The sequence below is a fragment of the Cicer arietinum genome, chromosome 5 (assembly GCF_000331145.2).
Source record: "Cicer arietinum cultivar CDC Frontier isolate Library 1 chromosome 5, Cicar.CDCFrontier_v2.0, whole genome shotgun sequence".
NCBI lineage: Eukaryota > Viridiplantae > Streptophyta > Magnoliopsida > Fabales > Fabaceae > Cicer > Cicer arietinum.
In genome coordinates, this window is record NC_021164.2 from 58,100,589 (window position 1) to 58,112,154 (window position 11,566).

The 11,566-nt window shown below is 25.9% G+C and overlaps 2 protein-coding genes across 2 annotated transcripts in view; both read left to right on the top strand.

The window, feature by feature from the left end:
- The first annotated feature begins 1,768 nt into the window (after positions 1-1,768).
- LOC101506971 (probable glutathione S-transferase parA) lies at positions 1,769-4,058 on the top strand. Its single transcript, XM_004500317.4, has 2 exons — positions 1,769-2,147; positions 3,309-4,058. Exons 1-2 carry the CDS (start codon positions 1,833-1,835, stop codon positions 3,651-3,653), a joined length of 660 nt encoding a protein of 219 aa, XP_004500374.1. The 5' UTR covers positions 1,769-1,832; the 3' UTR covers positions 3,654-4,058.
- A 6,170-nt stretch (positions 4,059-10,228) lies between these two features.
- LOC101507299 (probable glutathione S-transferase parA) overlaps positions 10,229-11,566 on the top strand; it is a 2,412-nt gene continuing 1,074 nt past the window's right edge. The window contains exon 1 of the mRNA XM_004500318.4: positions 10,229-10,638. Coding sequence (XP_004500375.1) covers positions 10,321-10,638 — 318 coding nt within the window. The 5' untranslated portion in view covers positions 10,229-10,320. The remainder of the gene's footprint in view (positions 10,639-11,566) is intronic.

Consider the following 11,566-nt stretch of genomic DNA (forward strand, 5'->3'; position numbering starts at 1 on the left):
ATATAATCACAAACTAACATAAATCAAATTGGTGATTTAAGACCTAAAAACAAATAAAGAAGAAGAGAGATAAACAACGAAAGAACAATTACTGAAAACTATAATATTGCCGAAAGAGTTCAATGAAACCAAACTCTAATAAAATGTTATCACAAAAACACCATAGAAATAGGAAATGAGATAGATAAGGAGAAAAGAGACTAGAATTCCAATATAGTTAGCAAACTATTGAATAATAAATTAACATAAAACACTCAATATTAATCCATATTTATATAAATATATAGACTCCAAGAACAAATAATAATAATTTATTGTTATGCATTGTCAATGCAAAAAGTTTTATATTGTCTATACATCTAATGGAAATAACTTTAAATATAGTTTTGATAAAAGTCAAATATTTTTAATGATATAACGATTGTGATTAATAGACTGTATAAAAACTTTATATATTGACAGTAATTTTGTATATTGATAATGTATGTGAATTAAATTCATAATAATAATAAATAAATAATATAAAATATAATCTTAAAATACTCTAAGATTATAAGTCAGTTCTAAATTTTATTTTTTAATATTCTAACACTTTCTCTCAAACTAAAGTTTGCTAAACTTTAAATTTATTGCAAATATATGTTCAAAAGAGAACTCAAACCAATAAATATTATCACCAAAATATTAGGATAATTTATGCATCACAATATACTATGTATATCTTTCTTTTTTATTGGGTCAAGATATAAGAAGGTCGTAGATCAATAAAAGTATTTTAATAAAATTACTATAAAAATATATAATTTTTATTTTAAATTTTTAGAACAAAAGTTCATCTATTAAATTAATAAAATCGATTTTGTGTAATTTTTTTTAATTGATAATTCAATTAATTATTTTAATATCTATTGATCTTATATTAACTTCGGTTAAAATTTAATTAGTTTTAAATTTAAAAATATTAAAATATAAAATTTTAATTAAATGAAAAATATCTTTTTAAGTTTTTTATTAAGTAAAAACTTAATTTGTTTCGGCCTAAAACGATTATTTTATAGTACACAGATTTATCTTCATAGCCGCATTAGGAATATAGCTCACTATTCTACTGCGACATCCCGTGTCAAATTTGATTTCTATTAAAAAAATGACCCAAATGTGTCTAAATTCTTTTAACATCCCGTGTCAAATTTGATTTCTATTAAAAAAATGATCAAAATGTGTCTAACTTTTTTTTAATAAAAAAGGTGTATATAAATTTATTCTTTTCACATTTTCAAGGAATCAGTTAAATGTCTAAATTCTAAGAAACTTTTATGAGATTACATCTCAACCAAAAAAAAATTTAATATTATTAATATATAACTTATTTATCTAATAATACGTTTGTAATCTATATAAGACTTAATCATTCACAATTAAATTTAATAATCTCCTTTTCAAATGTGAATTTTTTATATTTTATATTTGCAGTGCCGTTATTACTAAGAAACATGTCTCCTTACTATACATGGTAACATATTCAAAATACACCTTTTGCTCTCTTATTTCATAAAAGAAGCATAACATATCGTAAAAGCATTAGATATTGATGACACTTTAATCAATTTCAATACAAGAAATTAAACAAAGATAGTTTAGAAATTAAACAAAGATAGTTTATGAGTCCAACGTGAGCAATGAAGTCATATTTAGTAACCTTTCTACATTTTATTATTTCTTGTCAAACAAAAATGCACAACTATAAATACTCCACATGTACACAATATCATCTTAGTTTCAAATTACAAATAATATAATAAGCAAGCTACACATTGTGTCAAGAAATTGAAATGGCAGACAACGTGGTTTTGTTGGATTTTTGGCCAAGCTCATATGGAATGAGAGTGAAAATCGCGCTAGAAGAGAAAGGAATCACATATGAGTGTAGACAAGAAGATTTTCAAGCTAAAAGCTCTCTGCTTTTGGAGATGAACCCGATTCACAAATTGATCCCAGTTTTAATTCATAATGGAAAACCGGTATGTGAATCGCTTAATGTCATTGAGTACATTGATGAGGTTTGGAATTACAAACCTTCTCTTTTGCCCTCTGACCCTTACAAGCGTTCTCAAGCGAGGTTTTGGGGCGATTACATTGACAAAAATGTAAGTTATATTTTAAATTAGTACTCTATATTTTGTTACTTATTTAAAACTCTTTTTTCGAAATCTAACATTTATTGCATTTTAAGGGATGAATTCGAACTCATGACCTTTTTAAAAAAGAAAAACAACAACCGATGTTATGTCAGTAATTGTTAGAATTATGTTGATGGTGGTAATCAAACCCCATAACCTTCTTAACTTATCACTTTATTTTTTAACTTAACCATCAAACCTTATACCTCCATGATATATGGTTAAGTCGGAATAAGTCATTATCATCTCATTCAAATGTTATTGTGTAGTATATGTTATGTTATTATGTTCAAGACTTCAATACACATTATTATATCTTTTTAATAAAAAAAAAGTTATAAATTGTTTTTTTTTTAGTATTTTGTTATAGATAGTATGTTCTTGATTTTATAGATATTGTAACTTATACCAGCATAATATCGTACAGATAATCAATAACCAAGTTCTTAATTTCATTAAAAAAAACACCCAAGTTCTTAATCAAATGTTGTATAAAAGAATTTTTATAATTTAGGTTGGATTTAACTCAATTCTTACCAAATCAATTTGTACGGTGATAATTGTCCTCCTTTATAAACTCATATATGATTATACCTTATTCAATATGAAACTTTTAACTATAATATATATTTAAAAAATTACTTCATTAAATAGATCTAAGTGTACCTTTAAGCTTAAGTTCATTATACTGAATAATACATACTTTGGATTCGCCAAAATATATTAGACATGACCCTAGTGGTTTATACTTGAATTTTTTAATTTGATTAGGAGTTTGATTTTTAATTTAATTGAATAAAAAAACATATATTTAAGAGGTCGACATCTTAAATATATCTCAATTAATTCGAGAAATTGATCTCTATAATTACGTGTAAGGATATAATTTAATTTAAAATAAAATAAAAAGTACAATAGACCACATATGGTCAAATAGTATAGAATTTGATATTTGTAACTCCCGTTTTTTTCAATACTACTTCAAGCCCAATTGCCTATTACATGAGAAGACATACTATAAATATAGTATAAAGTATTATTTGTGTTTTCACATAACATTTAGAATTTTGAAAATTGATTCACAGGGCATATAAGTTTAATTAATTTGTTGGATTCTACTTGATGTAGGTATACAGCATTAGAAGGAAGGTGTGGATAGGAAAGGGTAAAGAACAAGAAGAGAGTAAAAAGAAGTTTATAGAATGCTTGAAGACTCTAGAACAAGAGCTTGGAGATAAGCCATATTTTGGTGGAGAGGAGTTTGGGTATGTTGATGTGGCTCTTATTCCCTTCACAAGTTGGTTTTACACTTATGAGATCTATGGGAAACTAAACATAGAGGAAGAGTGTCCTAAGCTTGTGACTTGGGCCAAGAGGTGTATGGAAAAGGAGAGTGTGGCAAAGTCACTCCCTCACCCTCACAAAATTTATGGTTTTGCAAAGCAATATAAACAAAGACATGGACTTGAATAGAGATTGAAGTGGTATATTATAAAATATGTATGTAAACTAAGTTTGCTGTCAACTAAAAGATCAAATAATTTATTATTGGTTGGCAGTATTAAAATTAGTTATATTTATAATGCTTCAAAACTAATTTTATATACATTCATACACCTCATCAACCACTTGGAGAGAAAAAAATAAAGAGGATGATGTGATATCCTGATAATATGATAGAAAAGAAATATAAAAAAAATGAAGTATAGAATGAGTGTATGAAAATTATGCGTGTTTATGTATTAGTTTTGTATGTGATATATGTTTCCACATATTTCACTTGTAAAAGTATGACAATATGTATCCTTCAAAATGTGTATGGATCCTTTACTTCATGTTTATAATGAATGATTGCATGGAAATTGTTATGACAGAAAAGTGTTTCATGTGGTGAATCTATGTTTGAAATATTTACACAAAATTTTGATGAAAATCAATCTCACTTTTAAGTAGAAGTTGACGTTCACCACGTTTTTGTGCTTGAAACAATAACTTGGTCAACGGTACTTCAACGATATTAAAATAAAAACAAATATAAATTAAGTTTTATAATTCTAATGTTTATTTGTCTTGTTTAAAACAATTAAGTTTTATAATTTTAATGTGTATTTGTTTTTTTATCAAACTGACACTAATTGGGTAATCATATCAATCGTAGTGTTGTTGTTTGAGTTTCAAAATATATTTACTCGATTTACAATGAATCATATAAAACACTTTACCACTCTAAACATTATTATTATGGTTGTCTTTTTATTTACACCTCAGACATATTATCCAACATAATAATATCGACATTTCTCAATTGAACTAAGTCTTAAGAACTACATCATCATATCTTAATCCATTGTTTTGTGAACTAATAAGATATTAATCAATATGATGAATAGTGAGAAAGTGTTTGTTAAATGAAACAAATATGTGCTGGTTGAAGGTTAGCCTAAAAATAATCAAGCCAGTCCATTTAGACAAATTCCCTAGTAATTGTTGTCGCATTATTCAACCCCAAAGAAGATAAGAAAATGAGAGATCTGTGAAGGAATAAGGGGTGCAAGAACCAAAGAAAACCAATTACAGGTATGGATCAAACTCAAATTTTATCATTTGGTTTATATATATATCAAGGCAACTAAAAGTTCCCAAGCCAAAGAAACCAAGGCAACTAACGAAGTCTTAAAATATCCAATCTCACCAATCCAACTCCCACACACCCATAAAAGGAAGGCAAAAGACATAGTGCAGTCATCAAAAGTATTCAAGCAACCAGTGGATGCATGTATCATTGACATATGCTTCTAGATAATTGAGAAGTGAAAACACCTTTATCTGGTTTTTTACCAGGGATGTCTTACTGAGTGGAGCAATGAGTTAGAAGGAACAAGGATAATAATGCTTAACGAAAGCAATGCAATCATTCTCCAACCTCATAAAGAGCTCCTTCTATTTACTAAGTTGCTTGAAGATATCTATTTGAAGGCTCAATTGATGGGAAATTCAACAACAAATATAATAACAACTCTAACAGAGCAATATGCAGCGGATAATCAATTTCCCAAACTTGCAAGAATCTGTGAGGAGCAATCAACAAATAATAACAGCAACTAAAATCACCATCACAAATGACACAATAATTTTTTAACGTGGAAAAACCTTCTCAATGTGAGAAGTAAACAACCACGGGACCAAGCCAGTAATAAAGCTCCACTATGATCAAAATATGGGTACAAAGAGTTTCTAATATGGCACAAATTCGTGCTCAGTAACCAGCCAAAAACAGCAAGGTAACTAGCACAACAATCAGCCAACACAATGAGAAAACAAACATGAAATTGAGAAAAAAGTTCAGCAAAAAAAACCAGAAAAACTGCTGCTGTCCCAGTCCAATTTCTCCCACCTCAGACCTCTGATCGACGATCCAAACGGTCAGAATGAAGTACCACGAGTCACGAACCTGCTGTCCAAATTTTCAGCCCGATCCGACGGTGAACGAAGGAGAAATCGTGAATTTAGTGCAGCTGCTCTGTTTTATGCGAAAATAGGGTTTGCTCTTCCTCTCTCACTTTTCTCTTTGCCTCTCTCTCTGAATTCAGCTTTTTCACACCCACTAATCTGACCCCTCTCCACTTGGTTAAGTGAGACACATGGACTTGCACATATTGGGCCTTTCTCCACATAGGAAGGGAGCCCAAAACCCAACCTCAATAACAATGGCATATAAAAGTTTTCACTCACTTCTTTGGTGATGGTTGACCTTGGCAGCATAAAGGTGCTCCTGCTTCATTTTTTATTTTATTTATTTAAGTCACACAACATGGTTCAAGATCTCATTTGCAACAATTATATCTGAAATTTATGATTATAAATGGTGTAGTAAGATTTAAAAAAATGAAATTTCATCAAGTTTTGGACCAAAATTCTTTTTTGGGACCAAAACTGAGGATAAATAAAATGGGAGACTACTTTCGCGATTCAGCTAAAATAGAGGGACCAAAACTGCAATTGAGCCATAATTTTATAATAAAAGTTTAAACATCCCAATACTCTTTTTTCATTTCTAAAAAAAAATGTGTAATCTTTTAAGATAATTCAATTCTCGTTTAAGCTCTTCAAATTTAATTTATTTTAATTTAATTTTTTAAATTATATTTTATTTGTATCGTTAATTTTTTATCTTAATTTCGACAACAATTAATTCAATTGAAAGTTTGTGATCATTTAGAATTTTATCAAGTGTTGCAACAATAAGTCAGTTATAGTAATCTTTCATACAATATTCATCAAATTTGTAAATAGTATATATTTTTTTATTTTCTTTACAATAATTTAAACTCATATATAGCTTTAAAAATAAGGTAATAAACGTCCATTTAAATAAATAATATCTTTAACATCCTTCAATAGTTTGGACAATCAATTTGTTGTGATTTTTCGATTAAATCTTAATATTTTATGACAATAATTTAAGAAAATTTTAAATTTAAATGATTGTATGCATAATTTAATATATTTTAAAGATTTATAGTGCAAACAAATGTAACTACTTAAATGATTTAATCGGAAAAAATAAACTAAATGGCCTAAGTAATAATTGGGTTAAATTTAAAGGACTAAAGTTGTATTTTTACAACAACAAAGTATAATAAATTTAGTAGAATCTATTTTATATTATTTTTAAATATACTTTTAATTTTGAGTGTTTATATTTTAGGACAATTTTTTTCTATAGTGTTTATAATCAAAAGATGTAGTATAATTCATAAATTAATTAGATAAAAAAGATAATTCTAAAATAAATATGTATTTTAGAAAAATAAAGTGATATTGGAAAATTTGACTTCAAAATTATCAAACAATCAAAAGATGAATCAAATCAACAAGAGAAGAGTGGTCAAAGAAAGGGGCAACAACCATATCAAACATTCATAATTAAGAGAGGGGCCAAACAAATAAAAAATCCAGCTGTGTGAAAAGAAATCAAAGAAAGAACAGCAATCATAATAAATAATCACAAACCAACATAAATCAAATTGATGATTTTTAAGACCTAAAGAACCAAAGAACAATTACTGAAAAATATAATATTGTCGACAGAGTTCAACGAGGATCAAACCAAACTCTAATAAAATGATATTAGGAAATGAGATAAGGAGAAAAGAGGTTAGAGTTCCAATAGAATTAGCAAACTATTGAATAATTAATTGATATAAAAGACTCAATATTAATTCATATTTATAGTAATATATAGACTTCAAGAACAAATAATAATAATAATAATAATAATAATAATAATAATAATAATAATAATAATAATAATAATAATAATAATAATAATAATAATAATAATAAATTATTATACATTGTCGGTGTAAAAACTTTTATATTATCTATACATCACAGCTATTCATAAGAATAACTTTAGATGTATTTTTGGTAAAAATTAAATATGTCTAACTATATAAATGTTGTGATTGACATACTGTATAAAAAATTTATACATTAAGAATGTATATAAATTAAATTTATAATAATAATAATAAAAATAATATAAAAAATAATTCTTAAATACTCTAAGATTATAAAGCAGTCCTAAATTTTTTTAATATTCTAACTGTTATTCTCAAATGAAAGTTTGCTAAACTTTAATCTTATTACAAATATATCTTCAAAAGATAATCCAAACGAATAAATATTTTCACCAAAAGATTAGGATAATGTATGCATCACAATTAGGGTTGCGAACAAAATTGGGTTGAGACTGAAATTCAAAATTGGATCTAAATTCATTTTAAATATCTGATTAAAATAATATGGTTATAATCCGATTTATTTATGAACCGGTTGAATACACACTTATGTTTTATATTTGAATTTAGTTTTTATCCACTCAACTCCCAAAAATTATAAATTCCAAAAATGACTATGATTTTTTTGTTCTAAAAAAAATTGTGAGAAATAAAAAAAAATCTCAAAAAAAAATAAAATTTTTTTCTCGAATTAAAAATATTTTGAGAAAAAAATTTGACTTTTTTTTTAAAAAGTGGGCCTATAAATCCACTAAGCACATAATTTTAGGGGCTTTCTTTTTTTGGGGTCTTTTTAATTATAAATTTTTTTGACTCCTCCGACATGTAGACTGAGACCAATAATTAGTGTGCTTATTAAATTGACACCTCTAATGATAACTAATTAATTAATTAAGATATTAAATATTTATTGAGATAGACTAAAATATGACAGATTAAATATTTTTAATATAATTTATTAAATTACTGATTTTTAAAGGATGATTTTTTTTCTTCAAAATGTTACATTAATATGTTACGTTAGAAATGATATTGAGATTTATATATTGCTCAAATTTAACTTAATTATAAATACTCAAGACAAAAATTAATAAATTAAATCCATTGGGTATTTTAAATTTACTAAATCTTGTGGTGGTGGTGTCCATCTCGGTTTTGGAAATAACGTCCATCTCGGTTTTGGAAATAAACTTTTAAGTGTTTGTATTTTCTACGGTTTTATTATGGTGCAATAATTGTTAAATTTGATCGAAGTTAGTAATAAATTGTATTTTCTACGGTTTTATTATGGTGCAATAATTGTATTTTCTACGGTTTTAGTAATAAACAATTTATTGAACTAGTATGAATCAGAATTGGTGGTCTTAATGAAGTTAGTAATAAATCAATTTTAATCACACGTTATTATAACTAATTGAACATGTTCAATTTTAATCACAAGAGAAATCAATTGTATGGTTGATGTATGTTTTTTTTATTGAGCTTTTATTTTGTAAAAATAATCAATTTTTTAAAAATAACCGGTTTTTTAATTATGAATAAATGATTTAAAAATAAATAAATATTAAAAAATAATCAAATTTTAACCAGTTTTGAGAAAAAAATTAATTTTAAAATTGAATTTTTTGAAACCAATTGTTTAATTAGAAATCGGTTATTTAACCATAACCAATTTTACAATTGGTTTTAAACCAAATAATGAATTTTGTTATAAATCTAAATGCATATATTGGTTTTAAAATAGATATAGTTTGATTTTTTTTTTAAAAACCAACTATACACAGTCCTAATCAGTTAATCATAATACATCATATATATATCTTTCTTTTTTATTGGGTCAATTCAAGATATAAAGAGGCCGGAGATCTATAATAGTATTTAAATAAAATTTCTATAATTTTTTTTTCATTTAAATATTTTAGAACAAAACTTCTCCTATTAAATTAATAAAATCGATTTTGTGTAATGTTTTTTTTTAATTAATAGTTAAGTCTATTATTTTAATATTTTTTATCTAATATTAACTTTGGTTAAGATTTAATTGGTTTTAAATTTTAAAATATTTAATCAAATGCAAAATATCTTTTAAAGTTTTTTATTAAGTTGAAACTTAATTTGTTTCGGCCTAAAACGATTATTTTATAGTACACAACTTTATCTTCACAGCCATGTACTACGACGTCCCGTGTCAAATTTGATTTCTATTAAAAAACTGACTTAAATGTGTCTAGTTTTTTTTTTTTAATAAAAAAAGTGTATCTAAATTTATTCCTTTCACATTTTCAAGCAATCGGTCAAACGTTTAAATTCTAATAAACTTTTAAGAGATTATCTCTACCAAAAACTTTAAAACTATTAGTATATAAGACATTTATCTATCAACGCATTTATAATTCATATAAGACTTAATCATTCACAATTAAATCTAATAATCTCTTTTTTAAGTATGAATTTTTTATATTTTATATTTATAGTGTCGTTACTATTAACGAACACGTCTCCTTACTGCACACCAGTTACGTACTCAAAATAAATCTTTTGCTCTCTTATTCCACAAAAGAAGCATAATGTATTGTAAAATCATTAGAAGTGGATCACACTTCAATCAATTTCAATACAAAAAAGTTAAACAAAGATAGATCACAAGTCCAACATGAGCAATTAAGTCATATTTGGTAAACTTTCTACGTTTTATTATTTATTGTCAAACAAGAAATGCACAACTATAAATACTCCAAACAACCACACAAAGATCTAAATCATCTAAACAATATCATCTTAGTTTCAAATTGCAAATAATATAATAAGCAAGCTACACATTGTGTCAAGAAATTGAAATGGCGGAGAACAATGTGGTTTTGTTGGATTTTTGGCCAAGCTCATATGGAATGAGAGTGAAAATTGCCTTGGGAGAGAAGGGAATCTCATATGAGTGTAAACAAGAAGATTTTCAAGCTAAAAGCTCTCTGCTTTTGGAGACGAACCCGATTTACAAAATGATCCCAGTTCTAATTCATAATGGAAAACCAGTATGTGAATCGCTTAATATCATTGAGTACATTGATGAGGCTTGGAATCACAAACCTTCTCTTTTGCTCTCTGATCCTTACAAGCGTTCTCAAGCGAGATTTTGGGGTGATTACATTGACAAAAATGTAAGTTATATTTTAAATTACTATAGTATATTTTTTTTTATTAATTTTTTCTTCAAGATTTAACACTTTTGCTTTTTTCAATGATGAATTCGAACCTAGGACCTTTGTTTTATTTTCTTTTCACAACAACCAATGTTATATTAATAATTGTTATAATTAAGTTGAGGGTGGTAATCGAACCCTTTGATGTTCTTATCAGTTTGTTCTTTAACTTAATCATCAAACTTTATATCCCCATGATATCTCCTTAAGCCAGAATAAACCCTTACCATCTCATACAAACATTCTTGTGTAGTATATGCGACATTATTATGTTCAAGGCTTCAATCCACATTATTATATCTTTTTAGTAAAAAAATTACAAAAAGTTTATTTTAAGAATATTTTCTTATAGATAGTTTGTTCTTGATTTTATAAATATTATAACATATACAAGCATAAAATGGTCAAGTTAATCAATAACCAAGTTGCTAATTTCGTGAATAAATAAAAAACAAAGTTCTTAATCAAGTGCATTTGTATAAAAGAATTTTTAGAATTTAAATTGGATTTAACTCAATTCTTACAAATTTGATGTGTACGGTAATAATTGCCCCCCTTTATACACTCATATGAGATCATATCTTATTAAACATGAAACTTTTAATTATAATATATATGTAGAAAAAACTAATTCTTTAAATAGATCTGAGTGTACCTTTAAGCGTAAACGTAAGTGCATTATATTGAAAAATACATACTTTGGATTCACTAAAATATATTAGACATGACACAAGGGGTTTATAATTGAATCTCTTAATTTAATTAGGAGTTTGATTTCTAATTTGTCTGGATAAAAAAATAAAAAACTTATATTTAAGAGGTCTAACATCTTAAATAAATGTCAATTAATTCCAGAAATTAATCTCTATAATTGCAATTGCGTGTA